This window comes from Gekko japonicus, unplaced genomic scaffold (genome assembly GCF_001447785.1).
Source record: "Gekko japonicus isolate JY-2015 unplaced genomic scaffold, Gekko_japonicus_V1.1 scaffold1136, whole genome shotgun sequence".
Lineage (NCBI taxonomy): Eukaryota > Metazoa > Chordata > Lepidosauria > Squamata > Gekkonidae > Gekko > Gekko japonicus.
The window spans coordinates 24,163-51,900 of NW_015174306.1; the positions used below are offsets into that span (position 1 = coordinate 24,163).

At 41.7% G+C, this 27,738-nt stretch overlaps 1 protein-coding gene across 1 annotated transcript in view; it reads right to left on the minus strand.

The window, feature by feature from the left end:
- Positions 1-4,576: 4,576 nt before the first annotated feature.
- POC1B (POC1 centriolar protein B) overlaps positions 4,577-27,738 on the minus strand; it is a 42,615-nt gene continuing 19,453 nt past the window's right edge. The window contains exons 10-12 of the mRNA XM_015424128.1: positions 26,617-26,700; positions 9,127-9,351; positions 4,577-4,720 (exon numbers count right to left, since the gene is read on the minus strand). Of these exons, the coding sequence (XP_015279614.1) occupies positions 4,598-4,720; positions 9,127-9,351; positions 26,617-26,700 (432 nt within the window). The 3' untranslated portion in view covers positions 4,577-4,597. The remainder of the gene's footprint in view (positions 4,721-9,126; positions 9,352-26,616; positions 26,701-27,738) is intronic.

Genomic DNA, 27,738 nt, shown 5'->3' on the forward strand with positions numbered 1-27,738 from the left:
AGAAACGTCCATTCCCACTTTGCCTAACTTAAGCAAAGCAACTTGGGGGGGGGGGGGGGGAGATGTGCAGAAGAAAAGCACTAGGCAGATTAAACACCATTCCTTCCACCTCCAGTGGAAATTGCCCGGTCTCAAAACCATTTTAATAGAAGCAACCCCGGTTTTATCATACACATTTTCAGGTGTCATGCACAATGATCTTGACTTCAGTGTATTTAGAAGGAGCGCTCATACATCCTTTTACTTTTACCGGTTCTTTTCTGTATCATTCTTCCTGTCTTCTTTAGACAAACCGAACAAACACAGGAAAGCGTCTAGACATTTGCAGATCGATGATGTGCAGAATGGAAAGACATAAAGAAGCTCAACTCTCCTCCCCTAAGGAAATTTCTAGCTTATATGATTACAGAAAATAATTTGGGGGAGGGGGTATGTGCATGTGCTTGCAAGCCTGGAAGTCATGGTTGACTTCTGGCAACCCCTAGTGGGGCTTGGATGTTTTCAGAGAGGTGGCTTGATTGCCTGCCTCTGCATCCTGGCCCGGGTATTCCTTGGAGGTCTCCCTTCCAAGTACTTGCCAGGGTCGGCCCTGCTTAGCTTCCGAGATCTGATGAGATCGGGCCTGCCTGGGCTATCTGGGTCAGGGCAGAAAATAAATTATTATTATAGCCTATTTCAGGTTTCCATGTACTTCCTGGAGACATTCTGGAGAAACTTGTCTCTCCCTTCTGCAGAATCATTTCCACTGATCCTACATGCTTGTTGACTTCCAGTTCATTGTATCCTGCCCTTTCTAAGACACCAAAGTGCGGGGGGGGGGGGACGGGGGACGACAACAATAAAGAACTAAAATCAAAGCCAGTACTTAAAAAAACAAAACAAAAAAGGGAGGAGCAAGATGACAGCGCTCTTCACGCTCTCACTGGGTTTTCTTTAGGCTACCTCAGAACTTAGCTTCTTGTAGGTGAGTGGTGATGTCCTGGTCCAGGGTACGACCAATGCTCCCTCTAAGCTATGGAGTTCTGTGGGCAAAAATTCTACTTTGTGAGCTACTGGCATTAACGGTGTGAGCAGGTGATTTGGCTATTGCATAAATTAGTTTGCTCTGGAGTCATCCTTCCTGAGCTAAGACAAATGTGTGAGCCGGAGGCTAAAAAACTGTAAGCTAGTTCACACTAACTCAGCTTAGAGGGAATACTGGCTATGACAGCAATATACATCACCATCCTTTCTCACCAATGGACTGGTGGTGAAGGCTGCAATGCCCTGCAGAAAAAGATGCCACAGTTCCTGCTGACACAAACCTCTGGTTCCTGCTAAGGTGGTTCAAATCAGGCCAGACGCATATTTCCAAAATCTGAGTCACCTCACGCACGGGTGATTTTAATGTTTTAAAATGTGATTTTATAGTCTATGTTTCAAATTGATAGATGCCACAGTGCCTCTTGTGGGAGCAGAAAGGTGGGATATAAATTTTGTAAATGACTGGATAAATAATGGAACGGCAACCATACCTGCTAGCCACCTTATACCTATTTTTGTCCAACTTTTTCTATGGCTGGATGGGAGAAAGTAGGGAGCTAAAATGGGACAGGAGCAGAGATGTCACTTTTCCATTGATTCACAAATCTTGAGCAGCGGAAAGCACTTATTTCTTATTTTTTAGATGCAAGGGCTAAAAGGACTGAGACAAATTTTGTAATTGCTAGAGTGATCTTGGGATCCTTAGTTGGTTGCTGTTTTGTGCCAGCTCGCAGAAACGCAGCCTCCTCTCTTCTAATCACATCTCACAACAGGGTTTTTTTCTGTGATGAGCACAAACATCGCTTGCTACCATACTTTACAACACCTCCCACTGTTCCGCTCCTTCTCATGTTGTGTGAAGCACAACTGAGAACCTTCCGGTTTGGGAAAGCTTTACGTAAGTGCTTGCATTAGGGATGCCATGGTGAACGGAGACTTTTTTTTTTTGAGCCCCCAGAGGGGATTTTTTATTGATTTTTTTATACTACAAAAAACTACAACAGAAAAAAAGGGAAAGGGGAACTACATATAAGGAAGAAAGTAAAGTACCCACTACTATTTAAAAACCCAAGAGAGGAGACCCTCCAACTAGCTTTAATACATCAAATCTTCTCATTGTTGTTCTTTTTATGAACTGAGTCAAACCCTTAGAAAACCTTTTACCATCAAAGTTTACATTTAACTGCCCAATAACAGTATCCCCAATCATCCCCAAGAACCAAAGTTCTCAAAGGCACTGATCAGAGTCCTTCAGCCTTTACTTCTTCTTTTCCCTTCTCTTTCGCAGCTTGTAGGGACTTTTTGGGGCTGCTGCCCCCTGCTCAGACAAAGAGTCCTCACCAGATGAACCAGTTTCCAGCTCGCCACTGGACCTACCTTTTTCTCGTCCTCTGGCCTTCCCAGCTGTTCCTTTAGAAATTCTTGAGCTTTAAGAACAGAGTCAATCTTTTCCTTCTTCTCATTAATCTTAAATGTTACGACTTCTGGAAATAGCCATTTATATCCAATTGAGTTTGTTTGGAGAAGGAGCACAAGTTCTTTGTATTTCTTTCTACGTTGCCTTACTTCAAATGGAATATCCTTTAGCGTTCTAACAGCATTCTCCCCTGCCTTCAGGGGTGTTGCAGCTACTGCTTTCAGGATGTGCCTCTTCGAGAATCTTACTACTATTTTCCCAGGCAGATTGTTTTTCTTTATATATCCTGAATATGACCTATAGGCCACATCCATGTCATTGAGTAGCAATTCCGCCTTTATTTCTGTTACTGGGGCAAGTAGCTCGCTCATAAGTTCTTTAAGATTCTCTCCTCTGTTCTCTGGCACCCCCTGGAAGCGCAGGACCATATTGGCCTTATCCATTTGCACTTGAAGCATTTGATCTTCCAAAGAAGAAGTTTTCCAATTTTTGCACTTTCTTCTTCACTTTCTGCGTTGATTCAGCCACTTCCTTTACTTTCTCAGCATCCTGCTTCATTACTTGGATCAAGTCTGTTATTTGCATTTGTTGTGCAGAAATGCTTGTTGTTACCACGGGCATCTGCTCTTTGAAGTTATTCAGCACATGAACTCAGCTATAGCCTTTGCCATCTCACTGGTCGTTTCCGGCTTTGGGGACTCTGTTTTTGTTTTCAAAAGATGACTTTGGCCGGCTCGCAGGCTGGCTTATATCCCCCGAGAAACTGCCACCCCAAACACACCCCTACTTCCCTATAGGTTAATTACAGTGGCCGAGAGTCCCATAGGCTCTCGGCCGGGAACCTAGCCCCCTGATTGGAGTGGGCTAGGATCCTCATAGTCCATTGTCTCTTGGAGCGAAGCTCTGCGTTTGTCTCAGGACTTGTCTGGACTGGATACATTACAGGATGGTTGAACAATAAGCATACACAACCCTTTGTTATGCTATCTGAATGTCGATGATGAGCCAAGGAACGTTTGATATGCAGATAGGAAATCAATGTTGAGCATGAGACAGTGCAGGGTAGTTCCTATACAGATGCACAAATTCCCTCCCTCAAGCTGAAGCAAGTACCTCCCAGTAATACAGAACCACTCAGTCATGACAGATTTCTTCGCTACCAGTTCCTGCAACAAATACTAGTACCAACTCTGTCCCCTTTCCTACTCAAATGACACTCTTGGCCCAAAATACCAATTACACCAGCCAGGATTCATTCATCTGCTAGTGTGATAGGTGGCAGCTATGCTCTTCTGCCATTTACATTGGCCGAGCTGGACTTTCTCTCTGAAAGAGAATAGATGGATGCAAGACATTTAAAAATGGAAATACTCAGAAACCAACTTCCCTGAAATTCATAACAGACTTAAAAGTTGCCATTGTTTAACACAAAAAGTGTCAAAGGAAGGCTGTTTCCATCTGGGGGTGTGAAGACACCTCCTCCTACCACACCATGGCAGCACCAGGAAGCAGGGCAGGAATGGCACGTGTAGACAACTGTCCCTGTTGCACTTGCTGTTGCCACCATCCCCACCTCCTGCCCTTGTCTGTGTACTGCACTGTTGCTTGACTTTCTAGCTTATTTCATAAGAACTCTCCCCCTTTTGTTTTTACCAATGGGCATGCGCACAAACACACACATCTCTACCTGCTGACTGAGTGAAATCATGTAACTGACAGAGAGAAAGCTGTGCCACAATGAAAGTGGATCTTCTAAGTGCCATCAGTTTGGATGCAGTAAACTAAAAACTCTCGAACCGAGAGCTCTTTGTGCACACTGGAAACCCACAGGGCCTTTGACTTATTGAGGAGTTCCCCACTGGTGGACCTCATGATGGCACTGGTATTTCTGGCCACTGTGTGACACAGAGTGTTGGACTGGATGGGCCTTTGGCCTGATCCAACATTGTTCTTATGTTCTTAAAAAATATTAGAAGACCGATAAAGAGATGGGAAATACGGAAAAATATATTTAATAAAATAAGAAAAATAATACAAGCTCAACAAAGATGTTAATAACGATGTTTATAAAATCACTTACAAATAAGAGGCACTTTTCAGGTTTTTGCAGCCTGTTAGACTGCCATTTGTGCTGCCCTGAGAAAGTATTAAAAATGTTCACCAGCATTGGTATTGTTTATTTTCATTTCTGGTTGAAAGTAGTATTTTCTGTTGGTTCTCTAAACACTCTTTCAGTTTATCTTCAGTCAAAGCCAGGCGCTGCTCCAAGATTGAGATAGTCTGTTTTAGGGGAGGAAAAATGTATAACTAGTGAAGGCAACATAAATATTACGTGTTATATATGCAAAAGAATTGGTTTTAATGAATAAAACAAAACAGACAGCTGATCAAAGGTCAGCAATGTAATTTAAAAAACATTTTAATGAAAATTAACTTCTTGGAAGCCTTTTAATTTCTGTGCTATAAACCTGGATATCTATTCTGGTGCTTTTCACACATAATATGAAGTTTAACTTCATAAAACATAAAGTACTAATAAAGAGTCCTGAATGCTATGTATCTGATCAGGAAAGATATCCTTGGCAGCCTGGTTTGTGTATTCAAACTGTAGATGTAGTCGTTCATAGGGGAATATTGAGACTTCCCCCACCCCCTTGAAAAGCCTAAGCATTCAATAGCTGAGATCTAAGAAATCACATATGATATTCTAGGCACACAGTAGGGCTTTTCTTTTTGTTTTTCAAAAAAATTATTTTCTAATTTCTTATTTCCCTATAAGAAAAATAGGGAAGGGAAAACTATAAACTACGGGAGAAAGTAAAGATAAACCACTAAAACCCCAAGAGGTGGGGGTCATATAATGCTTACAATAATGCTTACAATAAAATAGCTTTGAATTCAAAAGAAGTAATTTGTTACACTGTAGGTGATCGTTAACATTGGTTACATAATTCAAGTCCAGGTATTCTGACTTAGTAAAGAACCATGCACAAGAACGGTTAGATAATAAGAATCAAAAGTCAAACTTCAGGGGAAATTAGCATCTCATTTGCCTCTTCCTTCCTTCAATTGATATCCTTACTTGGGGGCAGTCGCCCGACGTTCCAAGTTCGAATCTTCTCCAGTAAGTGCTTCATCACTCCCCTTGTTGCTCTTCTCATCCTCCTCTCCTGTTGGATCCAATTGTTGCTGCAGAAACTCTTTTGGTTTCATAACAGAATCAATTTTTCCCACTCTTATCTTTAAATTTGAAGCGTATACCTTCAGGTATGATCCATTTGTAGGATATGTTGTTCTTTTGTAGAAACAAAGCCAAGTCTCTGTACTTTTTACTTTCCCCCCTTATTTCAAAGGGAATGTCTTTCAAAACTCTTATCTCCTTGCCATCAATTTTAAGGGTAGTTCCATTTGTTGCTTTTAATATCTGATCCCTCACTTGTCTTCTGGAGAATCTCACCACCACCTCGCCGGGCAGATTATTTTTCTTTATGTATTCTGAATATGACCTATAGATCACATCCATTTCACCTTGAAGAAAATCCGGTTTAAAATCTGCAACCGGTCCCAAAGCATCACTCAAAATCTGTTTAAGATTCTCCCCTTTAGTCTCAGGAACTCCCTGAAATCTCAGTATAAAGCTTGCCTTTTCCATTTGTAGCTGTAAAATCTGGGCTTCATCAGAGTTTCTCTTCTTTTCCATACCCTGCATTTGCTTTTTAAGCTTTTTAGTGTTGGCACCCACTTCTTTCAAATTCTCAGCTGTTTGCTCTGTTTTTTTTAAGTCTCATCCAGTTGCTGTTGCTGTGCAGCAAAATTTTGATTGTGTGTCTTCATTTGCTCCAGCAGGGGTTGCAATGCTTCTGTTAGCATCTTAGAGAAGTGTATGGTTGTTTCCAGTTGCGTGACCGCACTCACTGGGCTAGCACTTCCTTCATTTGCTTATTTTTCTCCATCTTCTTCAGCGACATCTTTGAAGCTGTTTACCTTTTACAAAGTTTGCCAAAAGTCTCTAAAGTCTGCAAATCGCCTGTAATTTTCTTGTAAGTTCCTTACTATAGTCCCATTTTGCTTTCAGTTCCACCCCCCTTTAAAATGCATACTTTAAGTTTGTTTTTATCTCCATGGGGGGGGTGTTACCGCCCCCCTCGCTTACTTTATGGGGGACTTTCAGCCATTTCTCTGGTTCTCATTTCAACCAAATTCACTTTCATTGTAGATCATGTAGATCTCGCCATCAACCGTGTAAAACACTTTACCTCCACTTGCTTGTCCCGGTGTGCATCTCTGAGTCCAGTACTGGAACACAGCGGTGGGACCTTCGGGGCATCAGAATGCCTCAATCCACCGGCAGCGTGCCAGGGGAGAGGCGATCCTTAGCGCCCCATGGCTAGGAGCCCTTTGCAAAGGCTCCAGGGGGGCACGTACGATCGCACCCCCTTCTCATCCGCCGGCTCATGGATTGCATCCTCGGGAGCTCCCGAGAGACACATCCACCATTAGAACACCAAAACCGGAACACAGTAGGGCTTTTCTTGCCTCCCTGCCCCTAACTGCAACCACTCAGACCTCCAAAAAAAGCCACTGAACAGTATACAATGTGATATGTAGCAATGTAGCCAGGGGAGGTAATAGGCAAACTCCCCTATGTGCATTTGATGTGCATTCCACTGGTATGTGAAGCTCTTTAATACCTATTAATCCATTAATACGTACTATTTGCTTCATGTTATTTAACCACTTTTTAACCCATAAAAGAACCTGTCCTCTTATCTCATGACTGCTAAGTCCACTCAGGAGTCTTTGGTGAGGTACCTTGTCAAAAGCCTTTTGAAAGTCCAAGTATATAATGTCTACTGCATTACTGTTGTCTACATGCTTGTTTATTTTCTCAAAGAACTCCAAAGGATTGGTGAAGCAGGACTTCCCTTTGCAGAAGCCATGCTGATTTATCCTCAGCAGGCTTTGTTCCTCTATGTGCCTATCTATCTTTGATTACAGTTGCTACTAATTTGCCTGGGACAGAGAGCAAAGTGAGAATTACGGTTGAATAAAAGCTTACCATTCATTGGGTTGGATCCTACAACTCCCTTTGATTTCCATTTGCTAGAGAATGACTTCTTCCAGTGGTGAAAGGGAGTCACAGGATCTAAGCCATTGTTAGACAGAAATGCCATTTTTAAAAGTTTTCTTTTATTACAGTAACAGATATAAATAAAAAGGTATACTATTAACTCTCAGCGTTCCTGAAAATACTGGTCACAGTCTATTAATTGGCTAAAGCTTTGGTTGATTAGTATACCAATTTCAAGGCCATCTACATGTGAAGCACTTTGTGCACTTAGAAAAAATGTTAAATTATTCTTGTTATTAGGAACTCCTAATGTAGTGTTCCTAATTCTTTTTGTGTCAGTGGAACACAAAACATCATTCGATTAATTCCATTATAAACTGTTTCTAACCTATTTGTAAGCTACTTTGAGCAAAAGGTAAAGTGGTATGAATGTATTTTAATAAACACCCAAGCTTGTCTGTAACTTCTTTCCTACCAAATCACAGTGAAAGTATTTCACACTGTAATAAAGAATATATATTAAAAATAGACCTCACTTGAACCAAAGGGGAACCAGGCCACTGGCGATTAATATAAAAAAAAGGTGGCAGAGCAGCTTTTAAACTAATCCCAGCAGGGAAAGCCGACAGGAGCTGGGGAGCCTCTGGTCTGGGACAAGTCAGTTCAAAGGGATGACTGTGTAAACACTCAGGGTAATATTGATGGGAGTGCAATAGAACTTGGGAGTGAGGGGGTAGGATGGTGACTGAGGGTCACGTGTGACAACTAAGGGGCCAAGGGAGGAAAGGATTACTAGAGAGGGAAACACACAGGTGTCTGTATGCCAGCGCTAGAAGTCTCTGAGCCAGGATGGGGGAGCTGGAGTGCTTGTCAATGACAATTTAGATATCGTAGGTATCTCAGAAACATGATGGAATGGGGAAGGTTTTGGGGAGACAATCATTCCCGGGTATAAGCTCTATAGGCAGGACAGGGAGGAACGAGCTGGTGGAGGTGCTGTGTTATACATCAAACAGGGCATAGAAACAAGTTAGAAAACATCAGGGGACAAAAAATTCCCAACTACAAGTATAGGTTAATGAACTTGCCAAGACTGAGAAGAAGAAAAAGATCTGGGGGTCCTAGTAGATAGCTCAATGAAAGTGTCCACCCAGTATGCCATAGCAGTGAGAAAGGCAAACTCTATTTTAGGGATTATTAGGAAAAGGACTGAAAATAAAACTACTAATATTATAATGTCCCTTCATAGATCTATGGTGCAGCCTCGACCTGGTCTGATCTAGCAAGGCTCTTCTTATGTTCTCAAGGAATATATGAATGTATTTAACTGATTTCACATGCATGATTTTGGCAATCATCCCAACTCTACAGTAGACAGCATTATCATCATTGTATTATAGATGAAGGGCTGCGGCAGAGTGATATTTGCCTCAGGCCACTTAGCGAACACATGGCTGAGCTGAGATTTGAACTGGGGATTTCCAGTCCAGGACACAGAAACAATTCAGCATCTGGATATACCTTTCCCACCCACCTAGACTTTCCCCGCCTGATCTACAGGTTTGATTGAAGTCTGTGCATTAAGGATAGTGTTAGAAATTCTCTTTGCACTTACCAGAGTCAGAACATCTAGCTGCTCCACAATGTGCTCCAAGGCATTACTCAGAACTGGTGAAATGCCTACCGGCTCATTCACAGCATGCACCAGGTATTTGTTTTCAGTCTGTGATATCCTCTTTGACATGGCTGGAGGGGGTGAAGCAGGAGGTTGCAGAGAATCTTCATTGTTTACCACATCTTGGGACATGGAAGGATGAGCCAATGAAGGACCTGCCTTTGCCTTCATTTAAAGAGAAAATATAAAATAAAATGTGTTACAGCCTGTACAACTGAGCCAGCGCACAGAGCTAGAGATGTTATAGCCCCCCATGTATGGTACAACTACATGGAAGAAGTTTTGGCAGACTCCACATGAACTGTGGCTGCAGATGAACTTTTCCTAACTCAACAAAATCAAACAGAGCCTTTGATGGGAAAGTGCTAGATAGTACAAGGACAAGGGAAAGAATATTCAAGGTATATACTGAGGCACACAGGACAATGAAAGCAACATGGAAAATGTTCATTGTAAGTTAACTGATGAAATAACTGTATATACTGTGCACGGAACCTAGATGGGATCCAACCCCATTCATGGAATGGAAAGGTCAGGGGAAAAAGACGGAGGAAAGTGTGCAGAAAGCTCTGCATTCACAGTGACAATGCAAGCAATGCACATCTGGAAGCAGCTTTCATATGCCTATGTTTCCTCCTGGCTTGGCCTGCCTATGAACAGTATAAACAAGATCTCTTCGGTATAGCTATGTACATTGGGGCACAGTTAACTGTACTCCTTATAAGCATGATACCCTCAACTGAAATAGTTTGGTATGTTTCTCCTACACCATTCCAATAGTTTACTGCAGAATGTGACTTTATGTGAGTTATCATATCCTTTTCTCAACTCGACCTGCACTAAGACATGGAACTATTTCCTAATGATATGTCTGTTATCCACCTTCTTTGTCTATTTAACTCATTTATCCAGCAACTTGATCAATGCTGTTAAGGGTGGGTGTAATTGGATGTCCTTTTTTGTCCAGCCAATTTAGCTTCTGTGCCTCAAAGGAACCAGTCTTCCCCAACCTGAGAAGTCTGTATTTTATTCTTGCAGTATTTTCATTTCAAAAATAAAATATGCCACATAGCCACACAAACAATTCCTACGTCCAGACTGTAGGTAGTTGTGTGAAAAAGAGCGATGGTCTTCCAAACTAATAATAAAGTTCAGAAATTTTCAGCTTCAATCTCAGAGAATTCTCTCCAAAAATAATTGGAGCCTGTGATATGCTAGCATCATCTACTGGATATCCGAGGAAGCAGCAGGTGAAGAAATCTTTTTGGCCATTAGCCAATGAAGCAATGGTGGAGGACAACTTCCAGGAGAGGATTCAAGAGGTCATTCTATGATGAAGAGCAAAAACACTTGAACCACTGTGATCTTTGGCCAGTTGTGCCAGAGAAGCAGCTTCATCTTCACCTTCCACCAATGATGTTTTGCAAGCACAAACACTTGCAACAGGGACACGTGCTGCATCATCCTGCCAGACCCTCACTTCCTTCTTTTTTTAAGTGACAAGCTTACTGGATCGAGTGAATGCTGTTGATGTTGTTTACCTGGATTTCAGTAAATCTTTTGACAGGGTTCCCCATGATGTTCTGATGGGTAAACTAAAGGACTGTGGACTGGACTGTAGGATAGTTACATGACAGGGAACTGGTTGGAGAACCACACTCAGAGAGTAGTTGTCAATGGCATTTCATCTGAATGGAGGGAAGTGTCCAGTGGAGTGCCACAGAGCTCGGTTCCAGGGGCCCGTACTCTTCAATATTTTTATAAATGATCTGGATGAGGGTGTGGAGGAGCTACTCATTAAATACAGATGATACCAAATTGGGAGGAGCAGTGAACACACCAGAAGATATAGAATTCAACGAGATCTGAACATGCTGGAAAAGTGGGCAGATGTGAACAAGGTGCAATTTAACAAGGATAAGTGCTGAGTTCTACATCTGGGTAACAAAAATGAGGAACATGCATACTGGATGGGGGGATACACTTCTGAGTAGCAGCGTGTGTGAAGAAGATCTTGTGATATGGGTGGACCAAAAGTTAAATATGAGCAGCCAGTGTGATGCGGTGTCAAAAAAGGCTAATGCAGTCTTGGGGTGTATCAACAGAGGCATAACATCTAAATCACAAGATGTCAGTCCTGCTATACACTGCATTGGTCAGACCGCACCTGGAATATTGTGTACAGTTCTGGAGGCCTCAATTCAAAAAGGATGAGAGAATTGAGCACATGCAGAGAAAAGCGATGAGGATGATCGGGGGCCTGGAGACCAAGCCCGATGAGGAAAGGCTGAGGGATTTGGGAATGTTTAGTCTGAAGAAGAGGCGGTTGAGGGGGGACAGGATTGCTCACTTTAACTTTTTTTATATATAATATTTTTATTGGTTTTATAAGCTATATCCTACATTCTAAAGGTAAGGGTACAGGGGAAAACCTATCACTAACTTCTGACAAGAATATTTGTAAACTGACACATGAATATTTGTAATCCGGGGGGGGGGGGGGGTTTTTTTTTGGGGTTTTTTAGTTTTGGGCGATGCTACTCCTTTCTCAGACTCTGACGTTGAACTGCTGCAATCACTTGAAGAATTATCCACTTCTTCCTCACTGGGTTCCTCTCCTTCTTCCAGATTAGGGTCCTTGTCTTTGTCTATGCCCAATTGTTTTTTCAAAAAGTTTTTGGCTTTTTGGACAGAGTAAATTTTAACTTTCTTGTCGTTGTATTTGAACACGATTCCTTCTAGGAAGCCCCATCTGTAGGTTATGGCTTTGTCTTGTAGAAAAAGAATTAAGTCTTTATACTGTCGTCTTCGTTTCCGGATCTCAAATGGAATGTCTTTCAGAATTTTAATTTCTTCTTCGTTGATTTTAAGTGTTTTTCCCGCAGTAGCTTTTAAAACATTGTCTCTCATTGTTCTCTTTGAGAATTTAATGTAAATTCCGCCAGGCAGTTTATTTTTTCTTATAAAATCAGGGTAGGTACAGTATGCCAAGTCCATATTACTTTGTAGATCTTCCTGTTTAAGGTCTGAAATTGAAGCTATCGCTCCACTTATTGTTGTTTTTATGTCTTCACCCTTCTGTTCAGGAACTCCTTGGAAACGTAAAACATGCATAGATTTTTTATCAAGCTGAAGTAGTTAATTTTTATCCGTAATTCTTTCCTTAACTTATTTTAATTGTTGCTTAATATCAATAGTCCTTGTTTCAACTTTCTTGACCCTTTTATCTGTCTTATTGGCTCTTTTTTCCATTTGGGTAAGTTGCTTTTGAACGGAATCCAGCTTGGTATTAATTGTAGACATTTTGTCCAGCAGACGGTGCAGTGCTGCAGCAAGCAAATTGGGAAAGTCTGCAGCCGCTTCCTGTGGGTGACTGGGAGTTGTTGGTGTAGTAGTTCCTGGTAGAACTTTCTTTTCCACCGCCATTCTCCTCACCCTCCCAGCCATTTGTTTACAGTGAAGAAAAGTTTTATTTTTTTTGGTAAACAAAGTTTTATTATTTTCCAATCGTAGGTATTCAACATTTATCCATTGAAACTTTAAAAAAGAAAAGTACATAAACGATTACTTACCCTACAATCCATACACCTTCCCCCCTCCTGTGGCTTCCCGCAATGCTTTCACCCCCTTCCCCTTACTTATATATATTTCATCAGTTGCTAATATCATATTTCTAATCATTTTAAAAGATAACACCTTTTTACTTAGTATTGTTCTAAACACAGTAAATTGTTTGTCACATCCCAGTTCTTTTCCAGATAGTTCTTAAAGTCCTTCCATTCTTCAAAAAATTCTTCGTCTTCTTTGTTGTTCAATTTCTTGGTAATTTTATCCATTTCAGCCATGAACAGAACTTTATGTATCCAGTCCTCAATCTCTGGTACTTTTTCAAGTTTCCAATATTGTGCATATAGCATTCTTGCTGTCGTTATTAAGTACCAGAATAAGGTTTTTTTATCCACATTGATTTCTTCCATTTTTAGTCCCAAAAGCAGAATTTCCGGTGCTTTTTAAAAAGAGCATTGTAGTATCTTCTGCATTTCACTATGGATTTTCGTCCAAAAGTCCACAGCTTTTTCACAAGTCCACCACATATGGTAAAATGAGCCTTCATGTTTTTTACATTTCCAACATTTATTAGACATATTTTGATTCATATTTGCTATTTTTTTCGGGGTCATGTACCATCTATACATCATTTTATAACAATTTTCTCTAACATTGGTACAGGTTGATATTTTAATAGAGTTTTTCCACAAATATTCCCAAGAGTCAATCGTCACTTCTTTGTTCATATTTATTGCCCACTTTAACATTTGCTCTTTAACTGTCTCATCTTCCGTATACCATTTTAATAAAATTTTATACATATTTGAAATCTTTTTTTCCCCTCCTCTTTCCCAAATGCTCTCCATTTCATTTTTCTCCTCTGTAAATCCATAATTTTTTTTATCTGTCTTAAACAAATCATAAATCTGCATATATCTTAACCATTCATAGTTAAAGTCAAGTTCATTCTGCTTTTTCATTACCCATTCTGTTCCCTCTTTTTTAATTAAGTCTCTATATGGCAACCAGTCTTTACCTTGCTGTCTTGAGTAAGGTGTTAGAACTTCCTCTGGTACAATCCAGAGTGGCCTTACATCACGAAAAAGTTTTTTGTATCTCATCCATGTTACATACAGTGCTTTTCTTACCAGGTGATGCTTAAAGAAACTATCCATTTTTACCTTACCATACCATAAATACGCATGCCACCCAAACCTACAATCATGACCCTCCAAACTTAAAAGCCTGTTGTTTTTTAACTTTACCCATTCTTCCATCCATGTTAAACAGACCGCCTCATAATAAAGTCTTAGGTTTGGTAGCTGCAACCCTCCTCTTTCTTTAGCATCACAAAGTATTTTCATCTTAATTCTTGGTTTCTTGCCTCCCCAAACGAACTTTGATAATTCTTGCTGCCACTTAGTCAGCAAGTCTGTCTTATTCAATATTGGTATCGTTTGGAACAAGAACATCAAACGTGGTAAGACATTCATTTTGATAACTGAGATAAGTGAAGAAAAGTTTTAGTTTTAAATTAAAGTTTCTCTGAATTCCACGTTCTTGGGCTTAAAATACAGCTTTCAAGCTTAAATGAAGTCTTGAGCGGTAAGTTTCATTCCTTCTTCCCTTTTTGTACCGCTTAACGACCACTCCGTTTTGGAGGGGGTGGTGGATCGCCAACCCTTCCCCACACGCCACTCTTTCTCCGGTCAATCTAGCAAGCCGAGACTTCTTTGCTTATACAGAAGTTTGATTAACTCACTGTTTAGACAAGTTTGATTATTGCCGGGTTTATTTTCGCTTATTTTCTTGTCCGCTCGTCCGGAGGTCGGCTCTCATCGCCATCCACGGCGCCAGGACCTCTCAGGGACAGGCAAGCCTCAAATCCCGTGGCCGCTGCCTTGGGAGAGGCTTATCCCAGCTCCCCAGGCTGAGAGTCTCCTACAGAGACTCTATGGGGGTCTGGAACCAGCCAAGACCCCTCTTGATCACCTCGGCTTGGCGTGTCGCCATCGGAAGGTCGATGGAACGCGTCCAAGAGTAAGCCGCCATAAACCGGAACCCATTGCTCACTTTAACTATTTGAAGGGCTGTCACTTAGAGGAGGGCAGGGAGCTGTTCCTGTTGGCAGAAGAGGATAGGACTTGCAATCATGGGTTTAAATTAAGGGTGGGAAGGGGTACTGGCTGGATATTAGGAAAATAGGGTTTCCCAGTCTCCAGGTGGGGCCTGGAGATCTCCCACTTTTACAACAGAGACAGAGATCAGCTCCCCTGGAGAAAATGGCTGGTTTGAAGGGTGGACTCTATGGCAACTAAGTTCTCTCAGAAAGATGATCTGTAAAAGAAGATGTCTGAGGAGTTTGTCCAGATAGATCTAACTTCTTACTATATTTCCCTGAAATTAAACTAACATTTTATAATCCTTTGGAGAAAAGTACATGCCAACTTAAAAACCACCTATCTAAATTTCTGGCCACCTTCATATACACATTGGACATTTAAAAGCTTCCTGTGCAGTACCAAAATGATCTCCCAATAAACAAGAATTTGAAGATAGGCTTTCTAGTGAACCATGAAGTTGGTGAAGCATGCTCTTTAAAAAGAGAACGTGCAGTACATGGTTTATTTGCCTAACCAGTGTGGTGTACTGGTTAAGAATGACAGACTCTAATCTGGAGAACTGGGTTTGATTCCCCACTCCTCCATGTGAAGCCAGCTGGGTGACCTTGGGTCAGTCACAGTTCTCTCAGAGCTTTCTCAGCCCCACCTACCTCACACGGTGTCTGTTGTGGGGAGAGGAAAAGAAGGAGTTTGCAAGCCACTTGGAGATTCCTTTGGGAAGAGAAAAGTGCGGTATAAAAACCAACTCTTCTCTTCTACACAAGTTGAACTTTTTGTATCATGGTTAAACCCAACAGACTTAGATGTAATTATAAGGAATCTGCTAACTGAAGAATCTTGAAATGTTATGGATAAATGGTATTTATTAATCATGGATCATGAAAAAATGCTTCTTTTAAACCATAGGCCTGTTAAGATGTTTTGCTTTTTGTTGGGCTAAATATCTGACACAGATACTCTGAAGTCCTTACAGACTACAATTGGCACATACAATTGCTCGCCAGGATTTGAAAAAGATACAGAACAGGACTGACTTTTGCCCCTCCTATAGGCTACACTACAAGTGATGGCAGGCACAGATCCATCCCATGGTTGCTGATGCCATTTTAAAAGCATTTGTAGTGTCATAGATGCAACGAACATAAAATTGAGCCAACTTCAGAGGACAGCGGAAGACAGGAAGGCCTGGCGTGATCTGGTCCATGGGGTCGCAAAGAGTCGGACTTGACTGTACGACTGAACAACAACAACAAAGTTCTCTAAAAATTGCTGTGATGCTCTGATCTCTATCAGGTGTGCAGCATGGTGGCCCTACGAGCTCTTGTCCCCCCCACCCCTTTTCAGGCACAGACACAGCCATGGGGGGGGGGCTGCTTCTATACCTGCAAAGACATGGGGAGGACAAGAGCATCTGGGGCCACTGTGTCATGTGCTCAATCTTGATGGAGCCTTACAGCATTTTAAAAAAAATAAAAACTACAAATGTTTTTAAAATGGCCTGGCTGGCTATGGGATAAATTCACGCCTGCCATCACTTGTAGTTTGGTGTCTTAAACTGCCCACAAGAACTGTGAGGTTGGTATAAATGCCAACTGGCCATATCTAAGTGACAGGCAAGGGAGAAGTAATTCCTGGGAAGCTTCACAGGAAAATGAAGTGTCATTTTAAGTGGACATTGTGTTCTTGCAGGTTGAGCCCAAGGAATGGGCTGTAAATCTGCAGCAATGCAGGGATCCCCAAACTGGAAGCAGCAAAACTAACAGGATTACCAGTTCCCTTAATTAAGTTGACATTTTTATAGGCCACAACAACACACTTTGTTATTCTTTCCAATTTAGAGAGTAGTTGATAAGTTTTTTGAGGGCACTAGGTCGTTTCAGAACAAGAAGGGGGGGGGGGAATGACTTGGTTTTATTATAACATGTGCAGAGGGAAATAAACCCAGATCCTCAGTTGCTGTCTTTGCAGCTGTGCTTGGGTAAGCCAGTTTTATTTATTTATTTGGTAAGGATGACAGCTGTGTTAAATTTAGAACAGCTCTGATGGCATTAAACAGCAGCTGCTGCTCAGATAAATAAGTGGGTCTGTGGTCTTTCCAAAAGATTTAGTTTTGGGGGGCAAAATGTATGCTAGTACAACTGGAAAGCTCCTTGTACAACTGGAAAGCTCCAAGTGTTTGCTGTTGCAAATAAATACCATTAAAGAAAGCTTCCTGTACTGCTCATTATGTTCTGCTTTTCCAATCCAGAAAGAAGACCCAGCCTTCCCCAGATGTGCACACAGAGATCACTGATGCTCACACTAATTTTTGTGTGTATGGAACCTGCCCCATCTTCCTCAGAGTTAGTATATATGCCAAGCACAGGACATGGAAAGAACAGGGCATTTCCTGATCTCGTTAAGAACTGTGCATTCAGCTAGAGTCATACACAGTAACTGATTGAAATCCAAATACTTCATTGCAATATTAAATACTGATGTAGCAGTGTACATATTTTTTAAACTTGTAATTTTAAATCAAATTGATACTCAACTCATTATGTACTATATATAATTTATATTTAAGAATGGGAGCCAAATACGGTTCAGGTTTCAATGATCAGCAAAACGGGTTTAAAAAAAAAAAAAAGCTCACCACCAGAGACTGAAATCATCAAAGGCTCTGGACTCCCAAAGGTGAGAAATTCCCTCCCAGGAAGTCAATGCTAAATATAAAACACCCCAGGAAGGGGAATATACAACCGCTTTCATAAACTACAAATATTCTTATGGAGAGCACAGGTGCCAAAAATAACAATATGAGTTCTGTAGGGGGAGGTACAGAAATGTAATAAAGGCCAGTCTTCAGTGTCGCCATAAACAGCTGCAGCAGGAAGCTCTTAAAATGAGAAGGACAAACAACACGAAACCACTAAAACATTCCCACTATTTACAATCTAAATAAAAGGAGCCAAATTTAATTTGCAGCAAGTTTCTTCAGCCCCTGTTTGTACACATCCAAGGGCATGTTTCATTGCTAGATCCAAAAGGAAAGTTTCTTAATGATGATGCTATGCTACCTACCTCCATGTTAGGCCAATAACCCTAGAAAGCTGGCTTCTCCAAAACGGCTATTGCAGTATCTTCTCCCCTCTCCCAGCTTCCTGTCTAAATACTTTGCTTTTCAAGACCAGGAGGACACAATTCATTTTCCTAAATCTCAACACACACAACCCATTTCCATCCAGAACATCCTTTCCAAAATCGCCTATGAATGAACACACTGTTCAGGGGTATTTGGATTTTCCACTCATAACACAGCAGAACTTACAAGTGCTGAATCTATTGCACACTAAGTAAACCACCTGTCCACTTTGCTGATTTTATTGCCTTCCAAAGCTAATTGTACTCTGCTGAATGCTGGAAAGCTCCCGCCCCACCCCACTGCATAGTGTATTTTTTGCAACAATGCTCTAGAACTGATAAAGGAGTCAACATGTAGCAGGGTGTTTATGCAATCTCATCTACTACTGAATATTCTAGCATTGTGTTTTAGCCTTCCTTGATGAGGCACAAAAAGTAGAGAAGCAGCTCTGAGAATACACAATTATGAATGCACTTAGGCGGTCAGTTCCTCCCCCCCCTTATTCTGAATGGCAGAGGTTCCCCTAATGTGGTGCCTGTAGGCATCAAGGCACCCTCCAACACTTTTCCTCATGCCTGTTAGGTGTTTTTAGAAAGCTGATAGGGCCTGGTGGTGCTTATGGCCAGCAGGGCTTCTGATTCCCCGTGCATCCTGTCAAAGAGAACTTCTACCTTAAACGTTGAAGCTCTGTATAACCACACTCCCTGACATCTGCCTCCTGCATAAGCCATATTGTTGTCGCACCCATCACCCTATGTCAGAATTCCAAAGGCATCTGTAGGCTCAAAAAGGTTGGGAACCCCCGCTATATGCTCTTCCAAAAAATCAGTTTAGCCTCAAACAGACTGGGTATTTCCAAAGTGCTCTTCAGCAAACAGTGCTGAATGTAACTTTTTCTAAAATAAGAAAAGACAAACTATGATGAGATTGCATTTTTTCCCTTCATCTATTATTGGACAGGGAAACGAATTATGAGTGAATGCCTCAGAGGGATTAAGAAAGAAGCAACTTTAAAACTAATCAGCAACAAAGTCCGATAAGTCAGTTCCAGATTTGCCAACAGAGCTGATTGTGGCGACTGCCAGAAAGCCAGATGCCGAGAACAGGAGAAACAAATGGACATTTCAACAAACAGTTGTGAAATAATGAAGACCATCGGCCAGAAAAAAGGAGGAAGGATAAAATAAAGATACAACCAGTCTCAACTCAAGTGTTTCTAAGAAACATTTTGAGAGAGCAGGTCTACTCAAAAGTCCTATTTTAGTTCATAGGGGTGACTCCCAGGAAAGCGTCTGTAGGACTGCAGTGTAAATGACTGACACTGAAATCCTAAGAAGAGTTACACCCTTTTTAGTCCCCTGAAGTCAATGGGCTTAAACAGGTATAACTCTGCTGAGGACAGCAGTGTGAAGAAATGTTGAGAGCAATCCTTAAAGGTCTGCTCACAATCCTACTCAGGTCTGTTTCTGGACTTTACTCCCAGGTAAATGTCCTTAGGATTGCACTGTTAAAATGTAAGTTTGAATAATTAACAGTGTTTCAACAAGACAAGGAAATAGGCAGCTCCAATACAAGTCATGCAACACTCTGAACACAAGAATTCCTACACTGGTTCAGAGAATTTCAGAACCACCCAAGACTGTCAGCATGTATTTATGTATTATTTAAAATATTTATGTGCCTCAGTCTCAGCTGCAACACTTTGAGAGGGCTAACAATGAAATACAGGAAAACACAATAAAATAAAACAACAAAAATTTAAAACCTAGTAGGGAAAATAAAACTAATGTCCAGTGATTTGTTACCCTTCCCTTGCATGATAATACATTGTAGAATACTAGTAAATATGGATTCACGGTGAAAAGGGGGAAATCATGATCCACAAACAAACTAGAATGCCTGGGCAAAAAGGTGCGTTTTAACCTGGTGCTGAAAAGTGTAAAGATTCACTGCCAGTTGGATGGATGTGAGGATTGTGATCCACAAATAATGATGCCACGATAAGGAAGGCCCTGTCCATTGTTTGCTACCCTCTTTGCTTCAGATATTAAGAGCAGGGCCTCTGAAGAAGGCCTCTGTTGATGGGCAGGTGTTCATAATGTACAGAAGGTGCAACAGCCATCTTCATTTTAATTCATTTAAGTTGTTCAAGGTAATACCAGTACTTTGAATTGGGTTCAAAATGAACAGTCTGCCAGCATAGCTCTTTTAAAATGGGTAAAATGTGTTCCCTGTAGCTTTCACCAGTTCGTAACTGGGCTGCTGAGCTTTCTACCAATTGAAATTTCCAAACTGTCTTCAGAAGAAGCCCCATGTAGTCCGTTTCAGCAATCTAAACTGGATATGAGCAGAGCATGGATACTAAGTTGTGGTCAAATTCCATTTCTCAGAAAAGGGACAGGCAGTTTTGCAATGGGAGTGAAAAACAAAGCTCTTCCTTCTGCCTTATACTATGTCTACACAACCATGGCACAGTTTAGGATTGGTAGATGAAGTCTACAGCTTGTTGTGGATGCTAAGCGCTACCAGCTAGGTCACCGATATCGTAGATAAGAGGCTGTGTGGCAAGGGACTGTATGTCTCTGGCTTTGTGCTATGCATACTTTGGTGATGGAAACTATAGAGAAAACACACTTTGCTCAAACAGCTGAGGATGATAACAAGCACTGTTCTAGAACACCATGAATAGAAGGCTGCTCTACTCAGAACTCATAAAAGTATTCCACCTCGGCACACAAACACTGACCCGAACCCTCCACTCCTTCACAATGAAAGATGCAAGGATGATACACCCAACAAAGGGCAAGCATGAGAGGGGGATCCACACATCACTGAACCCGTAAAACTATGCAATGCCTCAGTAGTCTTTTTTCCCTCAATAGCCTCCCCCACAGAGAAGGCACATGTAAGTATATGTACAGTACAAAAAATCCCCCCTTCCCTTGGAGATATGCTGGCAGAACACTGTTGCCGTGGCATCATGAAACTGCCTTATACTGAAGCAGACCCTTGTTCCATCAAAGTCAATAGTGTCTACTCAGACTGGTAGTGGCTCTCCAGGGTCTCAAGCAGAAGTCTTTCACATCACCTACTCCCAGCTCTTTTAACTGGAGATACCAGGGATTGAACCTGGGACATTCTGCATGCCAAGCAGATGCTCTACCACTGAGCCACAGTTCCCCACATGCCAGTGGAACCCTAATATGAAAGCAGGGAAAACAGGGAATACAGTTCTATTTCTATTAACCACTCACATTCCAAGCACTGCTAGCCTCTTTTGCTCCATGGAATCAGAGGGGAATAGAACAGCCCCCTCCCCCCTCAAAACTGCAGACAGAGTTCCAATGCAAGTCCTTAGCATAGCAATTGGGCAAATACTTCTATCTGCCTCAACAGACGCAGGCTAACATGTGGAAAAACCCAAGGGGGAGATATAGGGCTAGAAGAACATCTAGGTAGCACCACTCTCAGTTCCAAAACTCACACCATTTTGCAGAATGTCACAGGCCATTTGCTGTTTGTTGCTTCTGCTCTATGTTATTCATTACTAACTATTTTTGTAACTCTATTGGCTTTTCCCAGAAAGCTCTTCAACATGCATAAGAGGCAAGGATGGATCCCATTCACAGTGCACTGCCAACCACCTGCTGAGCCTATGACTCAACCAATGGCTAAGTTCATCTAATGACTCTATTGCGGCTCTTATTCCACCCTGGCTCCTGTGCTACTACAAACTGCTGAACAGACAGTTGTTTGACCATCCCCATAGTTATAACTGTCATGAACATGCAGTGAAAAGCATAACTCTACCTGTTTTAAATTTATTTAAAATTATTTCTACAGTCTTTAGACCAGTCATACAAAAAAGTACATCTGTAAAACATTAAAAGCAAAATTTAATTTAATATCAAACTACTATATCTAACTAGCTACTTGGGGTTTTGGTGATCTGAGTATCACCATACAAAAACTGGCTACTTGGTGGGTAATCTTGGGATTTCTATCAGATAGAAGGAACTCGCGTCTAGCTTTTTCAGAGAGGCCCAGAATTTGTTCAGTCAGCGGCGTGATGATTTTATTATGCGCCACCTGATAATACGGACATTTAAAAAACATGTGCTCTGTCGTTTCAACCTCCCTTAATGGGCAGGTACAAAGCCTTTCTGTGAAAGGAATATTCTTATATTTTCCTTCAAGTACAGCAGAAAGGAGGGCAGAGCACCTCGCCTCAGTGAAGGCTCTCCTAAACCCTTTTACTTCAAGAGATGTTAAGTATTTTTGATAATTGCCCTCATCTTAATGTTTTGTATGCTGAAAGGATCCGTTTGGCGTTCTATATCCTCGATTCTCTGCTTGACTAATATTTTGCTTGGTCTGTTCCAAAAGATAGGAGCACCTGGGGGGGGAAATCTATTTTCAGCAGATAGCTCTATACAGACTTAGACCAATTTGATTGGAACTTGTTGCAGAGTATCAGGAGTAAACCTTGTGGATTGATAGAATACAGACCCAGGCTTCAACTTTTAAACAGCCTGTCTCCAGTCTTACCCTGGAAAACTCTACCTGTGATTCTTCCATGTGAATGCAGCTTCCAAAGGCACAAGAGCCTTGCTAGAGTTATTTATTATTATTATTTATTAAATTTATACCCCATCCTACCCCGCAAGCGGGCACAGGGCGGCTTACATAACTGGTCTATAGATGACCATACATTCACATAAAAACAATTTAAAATTCAATACAATAAACTAAAACCAGACTTCATAAAGTGCTAGTGCTAATACATTGAATGCATAAGATAGCGTGCTGAAATTACCATACCACCAAACAGTTTCGCTCAATGATCTTCCGGAGCACAGTGGTAGCGGCCAGATGTTAGTACTACGGGCCGGCTCGTTCGTGGTTGGGGGTAGTGGCTCCTAGTTGAAAGCCTGGTGGAAGAGCTCCATCTTGCAGGCCCTGTGGAACTGCATAAGATCCCACAGGGCCCTGATCTCCTCCGGGAGCTCATTCCACTAGTACGGAGCCACCACCGAAAAGGCCCTGGCCCTAGTAGTGGCGAGCCTGGCATCTTTGGGGCCCAGTAGAGCCAGTCGGTTCTGGGCCCCCGACCTCAGTGCTCTTTGGGGTATATATGGGGAAAGGTGGCCCTGCAGGTATGTCAGACCCTGACCATATAGGGCTTTAAAGGTAAGCACCAACACCTTGAAGCGAATTCGGTATGCTATTGGCAGCCAGTGCAGCGCCTTCAGCACAGGCTGGATGTGTTAACATCTGGGAAGACCCATCAACAGCCTGGCCACGGCATTCTGCACTAGCTACAGATTCTGAATTTGCGACAAGGGCAGCCCCATGTAGAGAGCATTACAGCAGTCTAGTCTCGAGGTGACCGTTGCATGGATCACCATAGCCAGGTCGTCGCGGCTGAGGAAGGGAACCAGCTGCCTGATCAGCCGAAGATGGTAAAAGGCCGACCTGGCAGTGGCTGCTACCTGAGCCTCCATTGTTAAGGAGGAATCCAGGAGCACTCCCGGACTCCTAACCTCCAGCGCTGGCACCAATGGTGCTCCACCAAAGGTCGGGAGTCGGATCCCTCCTCCCATTTCTTCGCCATTTCATCTGATTTGCTTTCTGAACGCCAATCCTGCTGCTGTTATACTCTCGTGCCCCAGTATAAAGAGACATACCATGCAACGGCTAAATTGGGGGCCATAGCATGCTTTGACTGGTCACAGAGCAAGGTATTCACAGATTCCTACCACAGATAGCTACAAAAGAGCCCCACTCAAGGACGATGCTCCTGCCTCAGTTCACAATCCATCAAGCACTGCTTCTCTATAATATTCATTCACTGCAGTGGGACATGTGCATTGAACTACTTGGCTATCTGTGCCATAAGCATTTAACACTTAAAAAAAAAACTGAATTACAATCACCATTTAAAAAGCAAAATTGTCTACAAATGTTGAAAACGCCTGAACCAATATTTTTCAATTTCATAAAAGCATGCAGAAGTTGCTACCCAGCCTCTCTCAATGGAATATGAAGAGAGTAGCAAAGAGAATACATGCCTACCACATTCCAAGTTTAAGACGGTGCAGTTACACATTTACAGAACTGCTGATTGCCAGCTTCATTAGCTGCCGTTATGCTTACAGACTGGCAAAGGCATTTAGATCAGTAGTAAATCATCTTGTAGGTCAGCAGGAAAAAAGCAGGAAGCTCATTATGGGCAGGCAGTCCAAGTGACAGCAACACTTTCCTAAGAGTGCTAGAGTAGTAATTTCCTGTGTGAAAGGCTTGCTGCTGTTTCTGCATTCCTCAGGGTACAGCTCTCAGAGAATGTTACTTTTCCACAGGAAGAGGAAGGGACCAGTTGGTAGTGGATGTGTGGGCTGATGAATGTCAGGCATTTTCTACATGCCTCAGAGTCAGCTGTGAAAATGAGGGGTACAGCTTTGATTCCCAGCAATGCATGAGAGGGGGGAACTGCGGGGGGGGGGGAGGACAAAATTGGCAACGGACACATGAGGTCACTGTTCACAGGTAGACTGCTGCAGAAAGCTACAGGCAAGAAAGAATACTGGAATTGTTTATGTCTCAATCTCACACACACACACAAACAAGTTAATACAACTACAACAATTCACACAAAGCACCCACTGAAGACTACTAAAGAACACAAGATGGCATTATTGTTTCAGAGCATATTATCTAAAGTTCAGGGTGAGTAAGTGTTGAAATTAAAACTGTTTTCAGTGGTATAGCAAAGCCATGGCAAGTTGTTGCAGTAACACATGCTGAAGTATTATCTGTCTTTACAAGGGAACAGCTAAATAGTTCCTAGTTATAGGTGCAGAAAAATATCCTGCAGCTTCACCCAAAAAACTAGCCCAGATGCTACTTCATTGAACTAGAAAATTCCCAATAGTTTTTGTCCTTGCTGCTTTTGCAATACTGTCATAGGTCATGAAGTCAGCTCAATAAGAATGCTCGGGGTGGGAGATTTGTATAAAGTCAATTTATGAAGCCTAGGTAATAGGCAGACAAGTGCCTGATTTTTCTGAGGTGGAAGGAAATTCAGCTACCTGATCAAACATACTCTGTTTTCTGTACATCACAGAACTGTTTTCTAGAGTCCAACTGGAGAGCTTCTAAGATGATTTTGTGATTATTGATACAGATACAAACATCTATCAAAAGACAATTGTACATTAACTCTTGAAGTGTGAATTAGGATCAGTAAGCAAATTACTGAGGAAATGGCTCTATGGTAGAGCACATGCTCTCACCTTAAAGGATCTCAGGCAGTAGGTTTGGGGAAAGGATGCTTGCTGTCTGAGAAGTGGAGAACCACTGCCAGTCAAAGATGATGAAATGACTCAGTTTTACCCAAGTTCATATGTTCACTCAAAGATAATTAGCATTGTGTTCCTTTTAAACTCTATGAACAGCTTGGGCATAAAAATATGCATAGGAAATAAGTACACTCTACAGTAAGAAGCACATTGGCCAGTAGTGAATATATTCCTAAAAAGATATGTTCAGAATTCAGTGGTATCTTGTATGCAGAAACACTTAATCAGCTCCATGGAGCTTAGCAGAACTTTCTTTGCTTGGACTGCACTGTGATTCACTTAACAGTGGAATCAAAATAATTCAGATTCTTGCATGTTCAGGCAAACTTAAGTCAAGTACACACACAGCACAAAACATCCCTTGTTACTAGACAAACCTGTCAGACTCCACCTCAAAAAAGGGACATGATGTGTAGCCCAAAGCAAGCAAGGTATTTCCATGCTAGCTATAAAGCTGAAAGTTGGTAGACAATGGACCTAAGACCATTTACAAAGGATCTAAAGCACTGGACAGTTTTGTACCTATGATGGCAGCAGAAAGGCAACATCTGTGTGAACAGTGAGAAAAGACCAGAAGAACCCCCCAGTGGTCTATGTAGTCCAGCATCCTGCTTCACAAACTAACCATAGAATCAAACTAGATTTGATGGCATCATCATGGCTGGCACAAAGACCCCACCGCCCATTTTAAAGTGATTTTAAATGCTGCAAGGATCTGATTCTGATTGGGCCCACAGCACGGTATTCCTGTTCTCCACCCACACACTGTTTCAAGTGTCGAAACAGCTGTGGGGAGACTGTAGCCATTTTGGCACTTGTGGGAGGGACAAGAGCACTGACAAGGCTTGTAGGAAGGAAAAGAGCACCTCAGGCCGCCACACTGTTCTCACAGCTTTTTAAAGTAACTTAAAAATGATGGCAGTTTCCTCATGGCAGCCATGAGAATGCTGTCACATCTAGTTTGGTTTACAGTGGCCAACAAGTTGCCCTGGAGGTCAAAGGTCTGTGAGTCAAGTTGCCCTGGAGAGGCAAACAAAATTATGCAAACAAAAGGTAAGGAAAGCCTTTTGGCACAATTCACAACAATGTAAGCACAGAATTTCTTTCTAATTTGGCTGCAGTTAAAGGAATAAAACTGTCAGGCACAAAGACTATGCTAGCACTGTAAGTCGATAGCACCCTAGCATGCACACAGTCCTGTAACTGCTGTGGATAAAATAACAAACATTACAAATGCTTTATAACACAGTTTGCCATTGTCCCCTGGAAAACCCACCTGAGAACTAGAAGATGAAGAGCTAATATCGATGACGGTTGGGTCAAATGTTTGCATATCCGTTACATCATAGCTGGGATTTATCTGTTGAAAACCAGATTTGAAGACATTACTATTACTTACATTACAGACTCAGGATAGAACTCTCATACGCTGTATAATCTGGACTATACCGGGGTAACTGGAACTCTCTCTAGGTGTATGGTTCAATCTTTATACTAACCAAAGCCAACTCGTGGGACTTTTGCTGCGTCAATGTAACACCAACACCCAGAAAATCCTTGCAGTGCAGATGATGCCACAAAAGGTGGTGGTGGTGGGGAAATCTGAATCTTGCACTGGGAATATTTGAAAGACTTTACATAGAACCAGAGCCGCTCTACTCCTTATGACTGCTAGGGAAAAAGGAACTAGGGCTGTTTGAAATACAAAGCCCACAAAAAAGATGGGAGACTTTATGCCATATTATAGCAGAAAAAAATTTATTAAAAGAATAAATCTTTAGCTACTTTTAAAATAAGCCATGTAAAACTTCACCAAAACACATTATTTTAACTACACCTAGAGTGAAATTTTAGTAAATGCGAAGATCAACCATTGTAAACTCCAAAGCACTAACATATTCATTCATCCTATTAAGCCTGCTAAAACAAATACACCTTATACTTTTTTAAAACCAAAGACTATGTGCAGGTGTGCATGTCCTGTAGAAGTGGATATCGTAACAGTGGAGCAATTGCTTAGGAGGCCCCATTCTTCTCTGTCACTGTTTTAACTTCTTTCAGTGATGGAACTTCAAGCAGGTATGTGGAGGAAGAAGAGGGGCTCCATGAAGGATATTAAAAGATAATTTGCCTTTGGACTAGAAACAACGGAGCAGGCACAAAATAAGCCAAATGTGCTCCCACACCTACTAGGAAGTGGGGTGAGGCATGTTGTGCCAGTTGAAGCTGCAAAACCATGATCTTAAACACATTTTGTTTGTTTACAAAATGTATAGTCTACCTTTTTGCCCAATCAGGGCCATTAAGGCAGCTAACCATTTAAATACAAAACATTATGGCAGTACATCATGAAACCAGTTTACAACCAAAACTAAAATACATCTATAAAACACAAGGA